This window comes from Mus caroli, chromosome 18, assembly GCF_900094665.2.
Source record: "Mus caroli chromosome 18, CAROLI_EIJ_v1.1, whole genome shotgun sequence".
In the NCBI taxonomy this organism is placed as follows: domain Eukaryota; kingdom Metazoa; phylum Chordata; class Mammalia; order Rodentia; family Muridae; genus Mus; species Mus caroli.
This window is the reverse complement of record NC_034587.1, coordinates 40607265-40630647: the sequence shown is the minus strand read 5'-3', so window position 1 is coordinate 40630647 and position 23383 is coordinate 40607265. Positions and strand designations below refer to the sequence as shown.

Genomic DNA, 23383 nt, shown 5'->3' with positions numbered 1-23383 from the left:
TGGTTTACTGTGAAGTTCCTCTCCAGGAATATGCAAAGCAGATTAATCCAAGCTTCAGCCTCTGATAGCTTGACCCATCTTGATGACCTCACAGCCCTTGCCTTGCCTTTACTACCACTGCCGCGATTTTTAATCCTTGGCTTCTAAGAGTATATTAAAACTCCAGTCACCCTCATGTGTATCTTGGCAGGATTTCCATGAGCCAGGCTAGAGTTACTGACAGAAAACACAGCATGAGGCCTGCATAAAGCAGTTATGGCGTCTCTTCTTCGTGTCCCACTGGAAAGTTTATCACAGGAAATACTTTTCACAGTGATCTTTTCCTTCCATAGAATTTCAGGGCAGAAAGGATTTGAAATTTCATTTCACAGCCTGGTTCAGTGTTCCTTGTTCTTGTCTTTCCTCTGGCTTCCCTACTCCTTAGGGTCATCTGTATTCTCAATGTCTACCAAGTCAAAACCCTATGTCACTAACCCCAGAGATTTCAACACATCCCAAAGGCAAGCCAGATTTTGCTTTGGACATTTCTTTCTGTTTGGAAATAGTTACTACACTCTTAATGTATAGCCACATTAGTCATACACTATGTGAATTTGCATTTTTGTTGGTGGTGGCTTGATATAACACTGTATAATATACTACCATATGCAACAATATTTTCAAAATGAACATGATAGTATCTACTGTTGCTTAGTCACTTGCTTTTGATACATTGAGTCATCTTCTCCATAACCAGATGAGAATGAGATCATCAACCTACTATGTCAGTAGGAAAAAGGCTGACAGAGGTAAAGGCATTTACTGAAAGTTTGAGAGCCATCAGGCCTAGGCTCTAGGCCAGACTTGGCTCTTGGCCACACTGGTGGAAATTGTTTGTGCTTATAGAGAGATTGGTTCTTCCTTTCTTCCCTGAAATACTGGGTACAAATATGACAGACACCACAGGGCTGACCTGCAGGCCAAATGTACTAATATGCACAATGGAGTATTTACAAAGGCATCAACTTAGACTGAAACATGTGGAAACCCCAGCAAGCCTATGTCTGAGCTTAAGTTATCTTTGCAAAACACTCATACTGTTAAAAGTGATTTTCATTTGCTAAATAATTTTCTCCATTTCAAAATATTATCATGTTAGTGTTTACATTTCTATTTGGCAATAGCATTTTTGTGTCCTCTTCTCATGATTTATGTTAGGATATTTAAATCTTCTAACTCAATGCCTAAATTATATGTAAGCTTGGAAAAAGACTTCATCACACAACTGCAGTGGTTCTCAACCTGTATGTTGAAAACTTTTGGAGCTGGTAGGACCTGTTCATAAGGGTTGCCTACAACCATCAGAGATATCAGATGTTTTCATTATGATTTGAAAACTGTAGAAAAATTACAGTTTTGAAGTAGCAACAAAAATAATTTTATGGTTGTGGGTCACCATGACACAAGGAACTGTATTAAAGGGTCATAGTGCAGGACATTTGAGAATCACTTTGTTATGGTCTCTTGAGTCTCCCAAACTGCATGTTTTAGCTCTCCCTCAAAGCGAAGCACTTTTCAAGATAAGTTTAAGGAAAAACAAGTCACATAATGAGATCCTGCAAATGACTGCCTTTTCCATGGATTCTGAAACAAATGTGAACGTTTCTTTGTTTTGTGAATTCTCCAGTGATTGACACCATGATCAACGTGGTTGTGTTAGCTTCCTTTTGGGGTTGGAATATAGTCTCCACACAGCTGTATTTTTTTGTAGTCTAACTTTTTGTTCTTTTGATCTCTCTCTTTCTCTGCTGATACACATGAAAGATTACTATTTATAATCTGAGAGAAACAACACAGTCAAGACAGAATCACAAGAAGATGTTATATTAGGTACTTGAGAATTTGACACAAGTCATTTAGGGTGGAACGTCCCCTGTCATATCTAATACAAGATTGCCTTATATACCATAGTGTATAACAGTTCAAGTTATTTTCCCATGAGTTTTTAACATGATTCTAGAAATAACCATTACAGACATTTTTCAAACACATTTTCTTAGATCAGTGGTTTGTAACCTATGGGTTGTGACCTCTTTGGAGTGGAACTACTCTTTCCCAGGTGTCACCTAAAACACAGATATTTACATTATGATTCATAACAGCATCAGAATTATAGTTATGAAGTAACTATAATTTAAAAAATATTTTTATGGTTGGTGTCATCACAACATGAGGAACTGAATTAAAGGGTTGCAGCATCAGAAAGGCTGAGAAACTCTTTCTTAGGTGGTGAACAGAAATCAAATCCAAAATCCCTTACCTGGCGTCCACTCTCATTATAGTTCATCACTGTCCTATAAAATGTCATTTCCCTTAGGACCTTGTGATCCAGGAGTCATGTTTTCATGATCCTCTTTCCAATGTTACTACTTTAAACATTTACTGCTGACACAGAGAAGGACCAAGTTCCCATCACTCGAGCTAAGGATACATTCCTAATGTCTTATATGGAAACTAAACTGAGTTTCTAAATTTAGGGGGCAGGGGGTGTTCCTCTGAAAATAAAAGCATTATCCAGAACAGGAATTAAGAAACCTTCCTACAAAGTAGAAGATACTAAATATCTTAGGGTCTGTGGGTCAGACAGTCTCTGAAAGTACCCAAGCACTGTAATATGAAAACAACCCCAAGCAATAGACAGGTGAGGTTGTATTATAATAGATCTGTATTCAAATAAAAAGAGACAGATATATGAGCTATCGTTTCCTCATCACATATCAGAAAGTTAACATTTTCTGTTTACTCCAGAAAGATGAGAATGTAATCAACATTGTCAAGAACAGAAAAGCATCCTTACCTGTAAAAGATGTTATGTTTTGCTGCAGTGTCTTGCAAGGGTGTATGAGTGAATGCATAGTTATCTATGCCTCTGCTTACAGGGTTGGCCAGAAAACAATAGCATATGGCTTGTAATTGCGCTTGTGCCTTCTTGCTCCTTACTGTGCTGTGTCTGCAATATGTGGATATACAATGGTAGTCTCTTAGGAGTTTCTAATCAGGGACAGGATAAAAGGAGGTGGGGATGAGAGAGAAGCATTCACAAAATCTGTCACATAAAGAAAAAACGCACTAAGGACCAACAAAGTGCACCAAGAAGACAAAGAACAGTAGATATGAGCTTAATCCTAGGCAATCAGGGTCACATGTCAGGAAAAGATGCTAAGTAGCTGGGCCAAGAGGAATGTGAGAATCCCAAAGAGAGTCAAGGAGCCATCAGGGAAAAGAGACTGTAGGCAGACAGGTACAAATATAAACCATGTGCAGAAAATAGCATATTCTCTTGTGTCTGGAGCAGAGGTGGGGAAGGGGAAGGAGGAACAAAGTCCTGCTCAACCTACATAGGAGCCTGACTGGCAAGGCCGAAGTATGGGGAGTCCATTCTCAGTGTGGAGGGGTCTCTGTGTTTTTGGAACAGCCACAACAGTCGTGCTAGGGCTGGGATTTACCAAGTGGGCATCATTAGCAGTGTGAAGAAAGTCATTCTCTCCAAATGAACCCCAGAGAACTCTAGAGCAACACTGGCCAAAAGAAGTGAAATGTCAACTACAAATGAATGTCAGATAGGTGATCTTTAATTAATTGTCTTGTGGCCAAATTTTTAGAAGTAGAAGGGATCAATTGCTTTCCCTGATAAAGTTTGTTTAACTTAACTCACACAAACTATTATCATTTCAATAAATGACAAAGGGCTAACAAGAAACTCTGTCTTACGATAAATCAACAAAATCCAGAGTGTATTTTACACACGGAACTAAACTCATGCTTGCAAAACTGCAAGTATTCAGTGTAGTGAGTATCCACCATGTTGGACGTCAAGCTAAGAAGAGATCAGAAGGCAGTCATTGGAACACATATGACTGCTGCTTCACCAAGACCTCTTGGGTTCTGCACCCTCGTAAGATAACGCCAGTGAGATTCACTCCTGTGCTTTCAAAACATGTTCGCCAAACACTATTTCACTTAGAAAATACTGGTATAGCTGAAGATAGGTAAGTTTCTGAGGTAAGTAAACTCCCACGTACTCTATTCTAATTACAATGATTTTAAAAAAGCAGTTTAACACTTTTAGGTTGAAAAGCTGTCAAATTATGGGAGAGGGAAAACCACAATCAGAGCATATTTTAAGGGGTGGGGGTTATTTTCAATAAAAATTAAAAATATGTGTTATTATTAACATTTTCCAACTGGAGAAATGGCAGAGACTCTGTCACACAGTCAGAAAATGCTACTAGGGCCTCTCAAATTCTCTCTCTCTCTCTCTCTCTCTCTCTCTCTCTCTCTGTGTGTGTGTGTGTGTGTGTGTGTGTGTGTCCCTGTCTACCGAGACAAAGAAGCTGAGACAGGCGATATAGGATGAACGGAGTGGAGGAGAAAATAGGACAGGATCACAGAGGGACCTTTTCATGCTACCCAGGTGGCTAGCTACATAGCATTCTGTTAAATCAGGGATTTACTAGGTCACATTTAAGTAGCACAGACCAGAAAGAACGAATTCTGTCATTGGAAATGTAACAAAGCTCAGAAGATTATTTTCAGCAGAATTCTGGAAAGGTGGAAAGATGAGAAGAAATTCTTATGAAATTACTTGGCGTGTTTGGCTTAGGGGGCAGCAAGGTCGAGTGATAAGAGTGAGACTAAAAAAAGACCCCCTGCATCATGTAGAAGCAACATGCCTAAATCCCTATAATTAGAGGAGAACCCAACAGACTACCCGATTTAGGGATGTTATCTGTTTGGCTGACTAGTGCACATGTATGTGGATATATATATAGATAGATAGATAGATAGATAGATAGATAGATAGATAGATAGATAGATAGATAGATATAGATATAGATATGTGTGTGTGTGTGTGTGTGTGTGTGTGTGTGTGTGTGTAACAAGTTGAGGAATGGAACGTGATTGCTATACAAAGGAAAAATAAAATCATGGCTATTATAACTATCTTCATTTATTACCTTCTCAATTACCCTCTCACATAAGAAAGAGGAGCATTGTACATATTTTGGGCACCTTATTGATGTATCAAACTTGGAACCATGCAGAGATGCCCACACTTATGAGTTTGGATGAAGCCAGGATTGTGCAGCTGTTAATTGTAGATATTTCTCTATCAATGGGAGATCCACCCCCAACAAAGCTACAGAGTTTTACTGGGTATACCAGTTGCCTGAGGAGTTGTTAAAAGCACATTCTGATATATAGGTTTGGTGGGGAACCAGGATTCTGCAATTCTAACAAGCTTCCAGGTGTCTCTGGAGCTGCCAATCTGTGGACCACATACTGATTAAGAAGACCTCAGAATATCAAAAGTCCGTCTGAACCCGCTAAGATAAACATCTTAGATGTTTCCTCCCTTTACACACCATAGTCTCTACTTTAAGGCCCTGGCTTTCTTTTCCTCTGAGCACAGAGTAGCTTGTACTCCCCCCCCCTTTTTTAATAAATAAGGTATTAAGAGATCATAGCAGCCTAAGCTGCAAGATCTTGCCCGGGAGTAAGCGTTTTCTTTGAGGCTCATGCTTTTTCATCCTTTCACCTCGCTGCCTCTAGGTATCAAAGCTTGAAAGAGAGAAGACTCAAGAAGCAAAGAGGATTCGTGAGTTGGAGCAGCGCAAACACACGGTCCTGGTGACAGAGCTTAAAGCCAAGCTCCATGAGGAGAAGATGAAGGAGCTGCAGGCCGTGAGGGAGAATCTCATCAAGCAGCATGAGCAGGAAATGTCAAGGACAGTGAAGGTGCGGGATGGGGAGATCCAGAGACTCAAGTCCGCGCTGTGTGCTCTCCGGGATGGCAGCAGTGACAAAGTAAGGACAGCACTCACCATTGAGGCCCGGGAGGAGGCCCGGAAACAGTTCGATGCAGAGCGCCTGAAGCTCCTGCAGGAAATTACAGACTTGAAAACTGCCAAGAAGCAGGTGGATGAGGCTCTAAGCAATATGATCCAAGCGGATAAAATCAAGGCTGGGGACCTTAGGAGTGAGCATCAGTCCCACCAGGAAGCCATCTCGAAGATCAAGTGGGAATCCGAACGGGATATACGGAGGCTGGTTAGTACTAATAAACCGGGGGACTCCGCCAGAGCTCTGTTGGGTATTTCCTAGTCATTTACCTTAAACCAAACACCTGCGCTTTGGTCAGCTGCTCTGTCGGAAGCGCAAGGTACACCGGTAGGTGTGGTCTAATAGAAATTGGAGCTGTAAAATGTAAGAGATTTTAGAGTTTTCATTTTCATAGTATATTTCATAGTAATTGCATTCACGTGGGCGCACAGGTATTCATGCAGCAACCCGTGTTCTTGGGTGGTCCGTGAAAAGACCAGAAATTGCAAACCCTCCTAACCTTAGCTTGTTGCTATGGGCTTCCTGGTTGTAAAATTTCATTGGTATTTTTTCAGGACAAAGGGATGTTTCTACAATTTGTCTGAAAATGTTGAAAACATCTTGAGTGATCAGCGAAAACATGGAGCTATAAAATCCCTGGTCATTTTGAAAATGGGTTCTTTCCCTCCAATTAAGCAAGAACTATTTATTATAATCTATTCTGTTTTTATTTTATTTATTTATTCATTTATTTATTTAATGTATTCACTTGGATGCCATTCAGAAGTAGCTTCTTGCTGTTTATAATTTTCTTGAGTTCAACGCACACAGAGTTTTTTTTCTCTTAGCATGCAAAGCCAAAACTACATAGAATCTCATGATGCTAAAATAAATAAATTAAATTAATGCATGGTCTAAAAGCTGTAGGACCCTAGGTTAACCTTGTTTATGATCTCAGGATGAAAATTTATATTCATCTACATGTAAAAGTTGACAATTAACTTAAATCTTTAGAACAGTGATGCTCAACCTGAGGGTCGAAACCCCTTTGGCAACCTCTACCTCCAAAACTATTTACATTACAATTCCTAAGAGTAGCAACATTACAGTTGTGGAATAGCAACAAAAATAATTTTATGGTTGATGCTCGCCAGAGCATGAGGATCTATATTCAAGGGTTGCAGCATTAGGAAGGTTGAGGACCACTGTTTTAAATGTGTTTAGTTCTATGTTTCTCTAAGCAGAGTACTATTCGAGGAAAACCATCCTTTCCCCTGTGTCTGCCAATCCTGAATGATTTCCTAGAAATTCTATGTCTCTAGGATTTCGACTTTAAGCTAAAATGCTCTGTGGTTCCCACAGAACATTTTGCAAGTTAAGCCTGTGTTGTTTTCTTGGTAATGTGGTACAATGTGACTGTAAAATTCTGTCCCTGACACCCTTTCTGAGCAACTCATTGTGCTGTACTGCTTGACCATCAAGGCCAACTTCAGTGCAGAAATACTGGTTTCTGCACTGCTCTTGGTTTCTGAAATGACCATGGTTGATGAAGAAGGATTCAAGACTGTGAACAATGGAACAGTCAGGTAGGTGAGTTACAAGAAAGCCTTGAATTAAATATTCTTGCTTGCCTTTCAGTGTGAAATTGACAAATTAGTCATAATCCCCCCGCCTCCATTACTTCTTTCCAAGAACACTGCTGAAGTAGACAGGAGATTCTCCTAAGCAACCACATGAAATCTAAACTACCCAAGTAGTGGCTTAAAAATTGGGTACAAATAGAACAATGCAGGGAAATGCTTTATTAATGCATGTGTTCCTGTCCTCCCTTTGTCATTTTAATTTCATATCCCTTCCATCATCCTCTTATGCACTTTTGGACCTGGGAGGGGGGAGGGTCAGGGGGGAAAGAAATGAGATCCGATCTTTATAGAAAATGTTACCAAAAAAAATCTACAATTCTTATTTTATGTATGTGAGTACACTTTCACTCTTCTCAGTCACACCAGAAGAGAGCATCAGATCCCATTACAGAAGGTTGTGAGTCACCATGTGGTTGCTGAGAATTGAACTCAGGACCTCTGGAAGAGCAGTCAGTGCTCTTAACCACTGAGCCATCTCTCCAGCCTCCTATAATTCTTTTTATCTATGAACTAGACCACTGATTAATTTTGCAGTATCCTGAGACTCAAATTATGTGTTCTTAACCACTGTATAATAGAGACCTTCTACGTGGCTACATATTCCACTGGAGACCACAGAGGGAAATTCTAGGGGTATGTGGATAATGATAGAGCCAGTACACTACAGAGCCTGACAGATGGGCTCTGGGCTCTGACGACGAAGCTAAAGTATCAAGATTTCATCACACATAAAGCAGGTGACAATGATGTAATGCTTAACCTTTCAAGTTCTGAGTCTCGTCTGGTGCAGAGTGGTCCTGGAACCTACTGAACAGGACATAAATAGAAAGTGAGATGCCTTGTATAACCTAACTGTGGGGCTGCAAATACTGCCAAGGATCAGACTTATACTGTAAAGGATCATTTATAATATTAGAGGTGATAAGGATGACTCCATGGGGTGTTAATGAGCTGATCTAGCATCTGCCATAATACAGCAAACATCACAAGTAGCCAGGAACACGCAGATCATGTGCTGTATTAATCTTCAGATAAGTCTGTATATGTTAATTCCCACGTGTGCTCAGCTTAACCATGGACTCAGACTTCTTTAAGAAAGTACAGCTTCCAGCTAAACTGGACACATGTAGCCTAGAGTCAGCAGCAGGCACTGATGTGAAAAAAAAAAAAAAAAAAAAAGAGTGACAGTGCAAACAGATGCTGTACTGCTCTCCCCATCAAAAGAGCACAGCAAAGAAACACACTAAGCAGGTGAGTCACTAAATATGAGAAAAGAGAGAGAAGAATGACATTTATGCCAAACGTCTTTTCTTGTTTCCCCTTTAAGTATTCACATAGAATATATTGAAATGGGACACAAAGGGTTCACCCTGTGTCTATAATCTCTTCAAAAACTGTTAACATCTGTTTAATTTATTGGGTGTCCCACATCTAGGCACAGCAAACCGGTTCTAGTTAACTGGAACTCTGATCCACTGATATATGGTACCTGATATATGTGTCTTAAGTACAAAATTAAGATATGTGATGCCACACACAGGATTAGAATACATGAGTGTCTGAATCAATAATTATTTTCCACAGATATATGAGGAAACATTTTGACCATAATTACCAGGCATTTCTCCTTCCTAGTCTAGTCCCAATGATGGTTTTCTTGCAGTAATGGTAGAATGATTGCTAAGGCCGACTGTCTTGAGGTGTGGGTGGGAAAGGAAAGATCACACAACAGAACCGCCTCCTGATAGTGTCAGAATTGACACTTCCTAGAAAATGAGTAAACCACTACCGGGAAGACTCTTATTTTCTTCAGTTGCAAATGAATGGCTGATAATATCAATCAATATTAGGATCAAGATCGAATGCTGGTTCCCTGAAAGTGACAGTAGTAATTTGTTTGTCCTGAGAATCATCATAGTAGGATATCTTGAATCTATCTTTCTTGTAGCTAATAATCCATTTTTAAATGTATTCTTTGCTAACCAACCCAGATCATTTCAAACACTATATGTAAGGACAACACCCATTCAGGGTATACCTTCTTCTTCTTCTTCTTCTTCTTCTTCTTCTTCTTCTTCTTCTTCTTCTTCTTCTTCTTCTTCTTCTTCTTCTTCTTCTTCTTTTCCTACTATACAGTTTTATTGAGCAGAATTCAACCATGGAGACATGTTTGTAAGCGGCTGCACCATTTCATACCTCCACCCCCTTCAATGGTGCATAAGGACTCCAATTTCTCCACATTCTCATTTGGGGTTTTTTTTATTAGATATTTTCTTCACTTAAATTTCAAATGCTATCCCAAAAGTCCCTTATACCCTCCTCCTCCCCCCGCCCTGCTCCCCTACCCACTCACTCCCACTTCTTGGCCCTCGCTTTCCCCTGTACTGGGGTATATAAAGTTTGCTAGACCAAGGGTCCTCTCTTCCCAACAATGACTGACTAGGCCATCTTCTGCTACATATGCAGCTAGAGACACAGCTCTGGGGAGTACTGGTTAGTTCATATTGTTGTTCCACCTATAAGGTTGCAGACCCCTTCAGCTCTTGGGTACTTTCTCTAGCTCCTACATTGGGTGCCCTGTGTTCCATCCAATAGATGACTGTGAGCATCCACTTCTGTATTTGCCAGGCATTGGCAAAGCCTCACAGGAGACAGCTCTATCAGGGTCCTTTCAACAAAATCTTGCTGGTGTATGCAATAGTGTCTGCATTTGGTGGCTGATGATGGGATGGACCCCCTTCTATTAGTCAATGCTACTCCATATTATTTGTGAGTTCAGTACACTGCATGTCAGATTCCAGAGGATTTTTTTTTTCTGTATCATCACAAGAAAGAGGTGGACTTCCCATGGGGAAAACAGGATTCGTTCATAGCATGGTCAAATGAAATGTCCTGGCTCTCATTTAATGCAGATGGATGAAATCAAAGCCAAGGACAGGATCATCTTTTCCCTGGAAAAAGAACTGGAGACTCAGACGGGCTATGTGCAGAAACTTCAGCTTCAGAAGGAGGCTCTGGATGAGCAGCTCTTCCTTGTCAAAGAGGCAGAGTGTAACATGAGCAGTCCGAAGAGAGAGATTCCAGGAAGGGCAGGAGATGGCTCTGAGCACTGCAGTAGCCCGGTAAGTCCCTGCGAGTTGAGGTTAACAACTCTGGAGTGGAGTCATCTTTTATTTAGCTCTTGAGTTCTGCTTCTCACTTAAGCTATTTTCCTATCTATAAGTACAAAGGAATCCATTCTAACCCCCTACTGTAAATCCAGCGTGTATCTTGGGAACAGGCAACAAAGTGGGCTGTGCTTCATTATCCCACCACGTCAGAGCTGCAGGTGTCTGAATCTTTCGTGGAATTTTTCTAGCCTAGTGATATCTATTCAAACTTGAATCTATTATAAAAATTACGAGTTAAATGAAGATATCGCCCTGTTGGCAAAATTGGTAATTTTCCCATGAGTGAACAACTGGATTAGAAATTGAGAGTTATCATCTTCAGAGGTTGAGATACATGCCTGTAAAAGAGACTGAATCATCTATAGCCGTGGAATAAAAGTTTCTAGTTTAATGTACTTGCCATTTACTCCACCAGATTGTCATAATTTTACATGACAAATTATTTTCAGATGTATACTGAGAGATATAAACTTGCATGTAGTGGTTTATCAAATGATTTAGCTACAAAAAAAAAAGAAACTGTATGATTTAGGAACAAAAATGAGTTCCACAGTATTACATAGAACAAAGTAATAAGTAATTTATGAATTGGTTTTCAGGGGGAACACACATTCCCACCCTCAAGCACATATACAGGAGGACACACACGGACACACACACACACACACACACACACACCCTAATAGGCTGTGGTAAATATATGCTGATCTGGAATGTAGCACATAGTCAGTTTAGTTCTTTTGCTAATACTTATATGGGATATATCATGATTATCCCACCCCCAAAATGGACTTTGGATTTAGACCCCTTGGTTCAAATTCATTAGCTTAGTTTCCTTATACAAACCACTTCCCCGTTCAGTATCCTTCCAAATAAGATGGAAACCATGGTGGTTTCTTCCTGATGGTCTACCTGTTATAAGACACCATTTATAGAATGTAGAACATTGTACTAGTTAGCCCTCTTGGCTCTGATTACAACTATCCACTACAAGACCTGGGCTGACGTAGAAACACCATCAGTTCTGCAGTTGGTTCGATTGTGTTGAACCCTCCAGGCTATGATGACTCCAGGGGTGTGAAACTGCTCCACCATCACAACAGGTAGCCACTATCAAAATGAAAAACAATAGTAGATCCCCAAGCATGTAGTCAGGGTAGGCCTATAGTACAGAATTCAGCAGCAGTTGCTATGTGTAAGGTGGTTCATAGCAATTGGTCATACGGTAAAAAAGATGTTATTCGAGTTTATTGTGCATACCTTGCTTTTTCATATAAAAGTAATATGCTTTCTCACAGTGACCTTTTACCCCATAAATATAGAGAAATTCACAAAGCCACATGTCTGCTCCTAATCTGTCCCCTCTGTGGCTAAGTATAATAGCAGACAGGTGTCTGTGTCCCAGGAACCAATGGACATTTGCGACATGAGGGTATTTCCTGAATTTCACAACCAGTTCTGATAACCTGCTTCAACCTTCTGTCACTCCCTCTGTGCCCCAAGGCTGGGCTCCAGGGTCTGTCGGTTTGCCCTTGGAATTCATTTGTGGTTTTAACCAAGAGAGGTCTTCACTCAGGAGTAAATGCTGAGAGTTAGAAAGAGCTAGCTAGTCTTCTCTTAGTAAAAGACCATTCATCTTCATGGGCCAACTTGGAAGAAAGGCGCCTATTACTTTTCCTGATGGTAGTCCAGAGATACTCATTTCAATTCTCATGTGTAGGACCTGCGAAGAAATCAAAAGAGAATAGCCGAATTGAACGCCACTATACGAAAGTTAGAAGACAGGAACACCTTGCTTGGAGATGAGCGGAATGAGTTGGTGAGTTTTACACAAACTGTTTGCATTGGGTGTCTTGTTACATGGTGTGCTCTAAAAGTATACCTTGTGATCTGCAGTTCATCATGAGAGAAAAGCAAGCAGGTAACAAAAGTATAGTATGATAAATCCCCACAAAGTGGCTGCCCCACATAACTCCCTCTAGATGTGTAAGTGCTTTTCTCTCCTAATATTTGTTTATTTATTTTATGTATGAGAATACACTGTCACTGTCTTCAGACACACCAGAAGAGGGCATCGGATCCCATTCCAGATGGTTGTGAGCCACCATGTGGGTGCTGGAAATTGAACTCAGGACCTCTGGAAGAGCAAACAGCGCTCTTAACCACTGAGCCATCTCTCCAGCACCCTGCTTTTCTTTCTTATTATCATTACAGCATTTTAAGAATAGGCATTTTGGCATACTAGCCTACAGCTTATATGTTAATGGAATTGTTTATGTGAATGTGATTTGATCCTTTCTTTTATCTGGGGCCACTGTTTCTCCCTAGAGCTGAGTTATTATTACTTCTCACAAGCTGTGAGTATTGTAAGGCATTGCTCTCTCTTTCTACTTTTTAAAACAGTATCATGAAATTTCTTCTAGAAACTGTGTAACTGGTTCAATTTGCAAACCTCTGAAGTTCTTTTGGTTTTGTTTTTGTTTGTTTGCTTGTTAGTTTTTTTTTTTTTTTTAAACTTCTATCACTAGGTACTTCTTAACGGTCACCACATTTTGCAACATTAAGATTTTCTTTACAGCCAGAGCATAGGCTTACTGTCTTCATTTGCCTTCTACTGTTATGATTAAACAAGTGACCAAAAGAAATTTGAGGAGGAAAGGGATTTATTTGGCTAACATGCTTTGATCACAGTCCACCTGAAGGGAAATCAGGGCAGGAAGTGAGGCACCGACTGGCCTGCTGACCCTAGCTTGCTCAGTTTGCTTTTTGATAGACCCCAGGACCATTCACTGGGAGATAGTACTACTCACAGTTGGCTGGGCCCTTTCACATAAATTGTTAATCAAGAAGGTACTTCACAGCCTTGCCTACAGGCCAATATCCAAGACACATTTTCTCAACTGAAGTTCCTTCTCTCAGGTGACCCTAGCTTGTGTCAAGGTGATAAAAAACTAACCAGGACAGTGGCTTTTAGAAATATCACATCTCCTCAGGAAAGAAAGATGTGCTCCACAATCTCTAGTTATAGCTTTATTCAAATTCGCTGTCTTGTTTTAAACTTTCTATACACCTCTAATATTTTTGTCTACTTATTCTCTCAGAAAACTTTTCTATGTCTCTTCTTAGCTCTGCTCATTTTTCATTATAGATATTTGAAGTTATGTTATTTGATAGGTGTAAATTAATATTTGCTAATGGTTTTGGCATACCAACTCTTTCATATTATAAAATACATTCTCTCCTTGACCTGAGGTCTACCTGTTATTAGTTAAACTATAGCTGGATGTTTTAGTGTTCACATGAATCTCTGTCCATTAATATATGCATACATATATGCATGGTTGGTCATAGAGGCATAATTTCAGTCTCCGTTAAGAACTAAGGCCTGTCTTTCTGAAGAAGCATCTTGTAGGATGCTTCAGAACTGTCATGACTGCATGCTGTGCTAAAATGGGACAGTTCCTTCTCCTCATGCTCATTTGAATTTTCTATGAATAGTATGCACCTGGTAGACTTGAATATTTAAAACACTGGGCATTAATCTCCATAGGACGCCCAGGGTGGAATAATAAACCCAGTGAACAATCTGTCTTTGTATGTACTCAAAATTTAATATTAATGATTAAGATACCAAAGCTCAAAAACTATGAGTTGCACCTGATTATTTTTGAAAAATAAAGCCAATGTTTTGTTTTCATTATAAAACTAAAGTTTTTAAATTCTGATTAGGATGGGACTAGGGAAATGCCAAGAGCCACTAATGGGGTTTGCTTTTGGTTTTTGTTTAAGCATAGGTAACTTTCTCCTTCCTCAGTATATCCCCAAATCATAGATTTCCGTAAAAGGACTCACTATTTTTGAGATCCTCCAATATCCTTTTTCCTTGTGATAAGAAAAGAATAAGCTAATCATTAGAAATTCAACATGGAAATTCAAGCTATCTGTATAGATTGGCCTGTAGTATATCAACCAAACAGAAGAGTTGTGAAAAATGAAAGAATTAAAGGACAGCATTCATGCATTTAGTCTAGTGCTTCTAAACTAAAGGCAGTTTGGGCAATGTGTAGTCATCTCAGCTGACAGTAAGTATTATTATTGCCAGTAAGTAGCAGACAGAGGGCATAGATACTGCTAAACATCCTATGGAATATAAAAATGGTCCCCATGACAACAACAACAGAAAAGTATATCCTGTCTTACTTACTGAGAGTGAGATTTCAGCAAGACCATTTAATGCAGTTGGGGAGAATAAGGCTTGGAACCAGGTTGTGGTGACCATGTGGTTTAAATGGGCTTCTGTAGGTTCCTGAACCAATGAGAGGTCTTTCCTGGACCAGGAAGTCAGTTTGGTTATGTGTGGGGGAGTGAGGTAGGGAAAGTAAAAGGGAGCCACTTAGCTTCTGGCCACTCCAACCACCAGCATCTGTGGCGCCTCTGTTAAGGTAACAGATAAGCCAGAATTGTGAGGACTATGATGAGTGCCAAGCATTCTGGCTCATGGACTCTAATCAAAGCACTGGGAAAACACAAACAAGAGGAATCCTGTTTGTTCCATCCTCATTAGGTCTACATAATAAGTTCAGAGTCTACCAGCTCTACAATCCCATTAAAAAGAAAGGAGGGAGGGAGAGAGAGAGAGAGGCATACAGACAGGCAAAAATAACATTTATGAGACAAAACTAGAAAAGACTGACCCATTAATGGAGAAGAATCTAATAGTCTGTCCTGAGACACACAGGGTGACTGCTGGGCTGTTTTCCTTGTTCACACCTGACCTCTCTCACCCTATTTCCCTCAAGATACGAGAAACAAATTTTAATTTCTTTATGCCCAGTTAAAACGCGTGCGGGAAACCGAAAAACAATGCAAACCTCTCCTGGAAAGGAACAAGTGCCTAGCCAAGAGAAACGATGAACTGATGGTGTCTTTGCAGCGCATGGAAGAGAAACTAAAAGCCGTAACCAAGGAAAATTCAGAGATGGTGAGTAGCACACTCTGCTAAACCTACCTACTGCTTCCTTTTCTGGGTTGCTCCTGACCTACTGATTTTTTTCCTGAGGTTGTTTGGGTAATATATATATATATATATATATATATATATACCGCTTGGATTTTCCCTTGAGTAAGCAAGGAAATGTTAAGAAGAAAGTGACAGAAAGTCCTGTCTCTGCATTTTATGAGGTTTCTAACCTTGCAGACTGGAAGGAGCTTTTCCAGGAATGCACTTACTCTTCAGACACTTGGAAGCTGAGAAGCAAAGCCTCGGTGTGACCCCCAAGCCACAGAAATGAGAAGCAAGCAAGGTCATGCCTGCTTTCTAATTTGTTTAACAGTTGGGAAATCAATATCATAGCTTGTATTATGTGTGAATGACTGATATGATGGTACATTCCTGAAAGGGCTTCCAAGGTAGGTTTAGAAATCTCCAGAATATTGCCAAGGACTTGAATGTATCACAGCAGGTAAAATGTACTTGGCTGTTTTAGTTCATGTATGTAAAAGTGTGTCCTCTCCTGGGAAAATATTCAAATTAACTGGACCCCAATTTCTACAAATATATCAAATGACTACATTTGGGGATTTTTAAAGTTTCTACTTGTAATTTTTTTTCTTCTCTAATTTAGAGAGAAAAAATAACATCTCACCCACCGTTGAAGAAACTGAAGTCTCTGAATGACCTTGACCAAGCTAATGAAGAACAAGAGACAGAGTTTCTAAAACTGCAGGTCATTGAGCAGCAAAACATCATTGATGAGCTCACAAGGGTAGGTGAACCATCTGGAAACTCCTAGCTGTTCTCAAGGATGGGTAGCCAACAGCCAACACATAAGGAAGCACTTAATAATTCTGGATTAATTTCAAATGCGTCTTCAGATGGTCAGTATGTAATTATGTACAAGGAGTTCTATCTCAAAATGTTTTACATTAAGCTGACCGATATTCCAATTATAAACATTTGCCAAATAGTTTGAAAGCATAAGTATAAACTGTCCTAAAGGAATTTTCAGATGCATGTTTATGGAAGTATACAGAGGAGGAAGGCAATTGTTTACTGGGATCGGGTTTCTGAAGCTCCGTAATTCAGAAAATCTTTTTTTTTGCCTACAAAATCAGAAACATATATACAATGTTTCTGAGACCTAATTAGTGCACTGCACATAGATACAATCTGTTCACAGTTTTGTGGGTAAAGAGCATCATCATAGTCATGTAGCAAAGCGGGAATACCTGCCAACACTTTATTATTGATAGATACTTCAGTATCTGCTGACTATGTGATTTCTGCTACACCATTTGAATCTGGTTGTGGTTCCCGTTAGCTCCCATTAGCAGCGTGAGGAAGAGAAACCGCCTGAACCTTCAGGCTGTCTTCTTCCCTTTGCAGTCTTTATTCTGAGCGCAGCATCTTTGATTCCTCTTCTTTCAAGAATAAGCCAAAGCCTGTAGGCTTGAACTAATCATGGGAGCAGGAGGGCTCTTAGACAACAGTCTCCAGAGTAGGTAAATGAGAAGATTCGCTGCCACTGGGAGCAAAAGATTGTACTTCTGTTTTTAATTAATTACTACTCGTCTTTTTAAAAAATGTCATGTGCTCATGTATGCTATAATTAAGATTAAGAAAGTAACCTAAGGGTACAATGTGTAAATTTAAAAAATTTCAGCTATATTGAGTAGGCATGATCAAAATTTTTGGTATATATAAAGGCAAAAGATAAAGTGCAAGTGCCAATGTTTTGAGTCATATTCAGATGTGAAGCCTGGGTCACTTGCTCCCACCTTGTTATCTCCTAAATCTCTCTTACTCTGGGGTCTGGGAATATACCTAACTTTGAACAGCTTCAAATTAAGCTGTATGAGTTTCCCATTGATTGGAGAGTTCCATGTAGTTGAAATCTGCAATAAATGCATGGAATATGTAGCGATTAAATTGCAAACTGTCCCAGTGTCTGTGCACACAGCATCTGAGTCACCAAGCTTATTGTTGCTGGTAGGTATTCATCACCAAGTTTCTCAGAAAACCACAGCCATTTCTGCCCAAACGAAACAGAAACAAAACTAGGCGACTCCCAGCAAATAGACACTCTTGCCTCCTGACTCATCATCTCATCCTTACAAGGAGCAGCCTCGAAACAAGTTTCCAAAAATAGTCAAGAGACACCTGTCTATGCTAAGAAATGTCAAAAAGTAAAAAATAAATAAATAAATAAATAAATAAATAAATAAATAAATAAATAAATAAATAAATAAATGTATATTTTTGGTGAGGATAATATTTTCTCAACACAGATACAAATTAATTTTTGGGCACTGGAAAGCACAATAATTACTCTTTGTGGGATTCTGTTTTCAACATTATTTTCTTCAGGTTTAAAATGAAGGAACAAAGTGTACTTTCTGATTAGACGGCAGGAAAAATATAATATATACAGTCTGAAAATATTGGCACAGCATATCAAAAAGTTACCACATTTTGTAAAATAAAATAATACGTCAGATAAAAATATGTGATCCTTCAAGGGAGAACAACAATCTCTTTAAAAAACAAAAAGAAGGTGCTGTAGAGGTGGCTCAGCCCTTGAGCTCAGTTTCTTGAAACCCCCAACAGAGGCTCACTTGGATCCATTGCCCTCTTCTGGCCACTGTGGGCAGAAGAAAGTGACAACAGAACTGTTGGGGGACATTCAACAACTTCCATTCTTTTTTTTTTAATTAGGTATTTATTTCATTTACATTTCCAATGCTATCCCAAAAGTCCCCCACACCCTCCCCCACCCACTACCCCACCCATTCACTCCCACTTTTTGGCCCTGGCCTTCCCCTGTACTGAGGCATATAAAGTTTGCACAACCAATGGGCTTCTCTTTCCACTGATGGCCGACTAGGCCATCTTCTGATACATATGTAGCTAGAGACACGAACTCCGGGGGGTACTGGTTAGTTCATATTATTGTTCCACCTATAGGGTTGCAGATCCACCCAACTCCTTGGATACTTTCTCTAGCTCCTCCCTTGGGGGCCCTGTGATCCATCCAATATCTGACTGTGAGCATCCACTTCTGTGTTTGCTAGGCCCCGGCGTAGTCACACAAGAGACAGCTATATCAAGGTCCTTTCAGCAAAATCTTGCTAGTGTATGCAATGGTGTCAGCGTTTGGAAGCTGATTATGGGATGGATCCCCGGATATGGCAGTCTCTAGATGGTCCATCCTTTCGTCACAGCTCCAAACTTTGTCTCTGTAACTCCTTCCATGGGTATTTTGTTCCCAATATCCCACAATACCTCTCCTGGGCATATATCCAGAAGATGTTCCAACCGGTAAGAAGGACACATGCTCCACTATGTTCATAGCAGCCTTATTTATAATAGCCAGAAGCTGGAAAGAACCCAGATGCCCCTCAACAGAGGAATGGATACAGAAAATGTGGTACATTTATACAATGGAGTAATACTCAGCTATTAAAAAGAATGAATTTATGAAATTCCTAGGCAATTGGATGGACCTGGAGGGCATCATCCTGAGTGAGGTAACCCAATCACAAAGGAACTCACACAATATGTACTCACTGATAAGTGGATATTAGCCCAGAAACTTAGAATACCCAAGGTATAAGGTACAATTTGCGAAACACATGAAACTCAAGAACAAAGACCAAAGTGTGGACACTTTGCCCCTTCTTAGAGTTGGGAACAAAACACCCATGGAAGGAGTAACAACTTCCATTCTTAAAAGACCTTATCTGTTTTCTAGGATCGAGAAAAACTCATCCGTAGGAGAAAGCACAGGAGAAGCTCGAAACCAATCAAGGTAACAAGGGAACTGTTATCAGAATGCCACAAAGAGCCAGGAAAGAGAGGCATGCCAAGAAACCTTTCTGCAAAGATGCGATACATCACACTCTTGAACCACAGTGTACCATAAGCACTACCTGTTTGAAAAAAATCTCTAGTCATTTTTTGGACTAGAAATGCTGTGTTCTTGTGTCCTAACCTGAAAGACTCTGATTTCCTCTAATCAGAAGATATTGGCCTTAATGTTCTTAGTGTTTAAAGGTTTTTCTGACAAGTTGCTGTGTTACATGCTGAGAGTAACTAAACCATATACATGATCAATATCTAACATTGAATCATATTAGCTTCTGATATCTGTCCTGTAATTAATTAACTATTATCTCTAGGCAAATATTGATAATGACATCCTCAGTCCATCATTATGTTTCTAGGCTCTAATACACAAATGCTTCATTGTTTTTGATTTCTGTGCTTGCTTTTGGTTTGGTTTGGATGTGGGATTACATGGCCAGGGTTAAGACTCTATGGCCTCCTTAGCATGAATGCCTCCACATTCAAAGCCCCTATGGAAGATTTTAAACCCTGAAAAGAGTAAGCTGCGTTAAGTAATCATGACATAGAATGTTAAGTGAACACTTTATGGTGGCTTTAGGAAGACAGCCAAATATCCATACATTTCCCTTGAATAAATCAGAAGTGCAACAGCACGGGAAAGGGATGAATTGGTATTGTGTTCCTGCCTAGAGTTTGTATTTCACCAAAGAAGCCTTAAAGCAGCCGTGATCTCAGTGTTCATCTATAACTGCCCTAGGGAATGGATTTTCAATGCAGCGTCTTTCATGAATTTTAGTCATGTTAGTAAGTATAAACTTTCTCTCTACTTAGAGGCCTGTTTTAGATCCATTCATTGGCTATGACGAGGACTCCATGGATTCAGAAACATCATCCATGACCTCCTTTAGAACAGACCGGACACCTGCTACCCCTGATGATGACTTGGATGAAGTAAGTTTTGCCTTTTCTCTGGTCCTGCATGATATTGTCACCAAATCTTCCCTCTAAGGGGAAAGGAAAATCACAAAGTGATCCTTTAACACTGGCCAACCTTGAGATCATTCTCCACTTTGATAATCTTGAAAGTAAGCATCATCTATGTCATATAATCTCCCTAGGGACTTTTGAAACCTTCGGTTTGACACTATAATTGAATTACGCAACAGAAAAGTGACTTTCCAAAAAGGTTTATCTGCCTGGAAGAGAGAGTCAGCCTAGGAGGTTTCTGGATTCAGGCTGAAGCAGGGTTAAGTAGAATCCATCAGAATGATCCCATGAGTTCAGTTGCACTGAATGCAACTACTAAGTCAGGGTTAGGGGCATGAGTCTTCTCAGTCCACACTCGCAGGTTTTTATAGGCAGGGTTCCATGGAATGCTAGTGGTCCCTGGGCTTCTTTAGTAGCTGAGGGTGACCATGACTTCGGATCCTCCTGCCTTTACCTCCCAAGTTCTGAGATTACAGGAGACCTCAACTCCTATATCTATATATTTATGTCTATGTCTATATCTATAGCTGTCTGTCTATATGTCTGTCTATCTGTCTGTCTGTCTGTATGTATGTAATGGTGCAAAATGGGCATTATACATGCTAGACAAGCACTTCATCCCCACCCCCTCATGCTACGTTTTTGATCAAATTCTCTGGTGATGATTAAATTATGCCCCAAATCTAAGTTCTAAACTTGAGAGAGGCTTTAGGATTTATAATCAACTAAGGATTTATTTGTTTATCTAAATGCATAGAAAGAAATGAGAGTGCAGGTTAAAGTATCCTTGCCTCAAATTTACATCCAAACTTTGTGTCTTCTTATTTGGATCTAAAATTTGGTATTATTCAAGGACAAATGGAAAGTAATTACTAATGTAAAAAAATAAATTTTTTTCATTAAAATAATGTCCTGGATATTTTTCCAAAATACATATTGAACCTATTCTGAATTTATAGTCTTACTGATAATTCAGAGTTACAAAGAGAATCAAATAAATCATAACTTCTTTACAAACACAGGATGCAGACATAACATAATTAATTTTGGAATTTTTGCATTTCAAACCCTAAGAGTCTAGCTGCTGAAGAATCTGAGCTACGATTTAGACAACTAACAAAAGAATACCAAGCCCTCCAAAGAGCATATGCCCTCTTGCAGGAACAGACTGGCGGCATCATCGATGCTGAAAGAGAAGCCAAGGTAAGTGTGGGCCTGAAGAGGTCTGGGATTAACGTGCAGAGGTTACATTGCAAAAGCACTTCGGCCCTTAAAATATCAGTGGCCCATATTTCTTTGTGCTTCTTTGTCCTCTGTGGCTTTTGAATTATTTTTTGTTTAATTTAACAATCTTTAGATATAAATACATAAGGATCAGTATAGATCAATGCTTTTATTTTTCTCCTTTTCAAGATAGTTGAGCATGTAGTTCTTATTTTTACTATTTGAAAACTAACCCCGGGATCCATCCCATAATCAGCCTCCAAACGCTGACACCATTGCATACACTAGAAAGATTTTGCTGAAAGGACCCAGATATTGGATGGATCACAATGGCCCCCAATGGAGAAGCTAGAGAAAGTACCCAAGGAGCTGGGGGGATCTGCAACCCTATAGGTAGAACAACAATATGAACTAACCAGTACCCCCTGGAGCTCGTGTCTTTAGCTGCATATGTATCAGAAGATGGCCGAGTCAGCCATCAGTGGAAAGAGAGACCCATTGGTTGTGCAAACTTTATATGCCTCAGTACAGGGGAATGCCAGGGCCAAGAAGTGGGAGTGAGTGGGTGGAGTAGTGGGTGGGGGAGGGTGTGGGGGACTTTTGGGATAGCATTGTAAATATAAATGAAATAAATACCTAATTAAAAAAATAAAATAAAATAGAAAAAAGAAAACTTACATTTTCTAAGTTAACCCATATTGGATTTTAATGATCCATTTTTCTAAGTTCCTTGCTTAAAAATAATTTTATTCTGAAAATTTATTCAAAATAATTTTTTGAATAAATAAATGAAAAAATGCTATTGAAAACTTACTTTATTTTTCAAACGTAATGATTAGGAACTTTCTTTTCTGAATTAACAAGTGCAAAACATTGCGTACACAACTCACTAATCATTTCACAGACAATATCTCAACAAGTCCTTGTGTTAGATCTCTAAAGCAGATGTTTTATAAAAGGATTGGAGTCAGAGATTAATCAACTTTCCCTATGTTACAAATTCATGTTCTTTCTAGAATGTCATAACTGTTGCTTTCACTGACAGAAGGACAAAGGATGGACAAAAATAGAAGAAGCAAGGAAGGAAGGAAGGAAGGAAGGAAGGAAGGAAGGAAGGAAGGAAGGAAGGAAGGAAGGAAATATATTTATTTATGTATTCAGTCAGTCAGTCGCTCCTTGCTGTGTTCCACATTTGGCACCGAGAGTGCTAAAAAGTTCTATGGCTATGATTTTTCTCCTTGTTACAGAAGAAGAAATGATATCATAGAAGTTAAATACATACAATGAGGTTAAATTATCCACCCAGAGTTCTAAAATATTAGGACTTGAACCCAGCCCTCTAACTGTAGCCAGAACCACCAAAAGACCTTACCTTATGACTTTTGGCAAGAGAGAAGGACCATGCCTCTATACTGGCATTGCCCCACTTTTCCTTTTGAAGGAATTACAATGTGCCAGGAGATGCCACAACAACTACTATTAGTAGTTTAGAAAGTAGATAGGTATTACAAGTCTTTGTTTTAAAGTAGAATCATGCATGCTCTCTGTCTCTCTCTGTCTCTCTCTGTCTCTCTCTGTCTCTCTCTCTCTCTCTGTCTCTCTCTGTCTCTCTCTGTCTCTCTCTGTCTCTCTTCTCTTCTCTTCTCTTCTCT

The 23383-nt window shown here is 39.6% G+C and overlaps 1 protein-coding gene across 3 annotated transcripts in view; it reads left to right on the top strand.

Moving 5' to 3' along the window:
• Jakmip2 (janus kinase and microtubule interacting protein 2) overlaps window positions 1–23383 on the top strand; it is a 161761-nt gene that overhangs the window by 102231 nt on the left and 36147 nt on the right. For all 3 annotated transcript variants that reach the window (XM_029472122.1, XM_021150580.2, XM_029472123.1), the window contains exons 3-10: window positions 5593–6090; window positions 10418–10627; window positions 12396–12494; window positions 15510–15656; window positions 16300–16440; window positions 19426–19482; window positions 20352–20471; window positions 21582–21710. In XM_029472122.1, coding sequence (XP_029327982.1) covers window positions 5593–6090; window positions 10418–10627; window positions 12396–12494; window positions 15510–15656; window positions 16300–16440; window positions 19426–19482; window positions 20352–20471; window positions 21582–21710 — 1401 coding nt within the window. The remainder of the gene's footprint in view (window positions 1–5592; window positions 6091–10417; window positions 10628–12395; window positions 12495–15509; window positions 15657–16299; window positions 16441–19425; window positions 19483–20351; window positions 20472–21581; window positions 21711–23383) is intronic.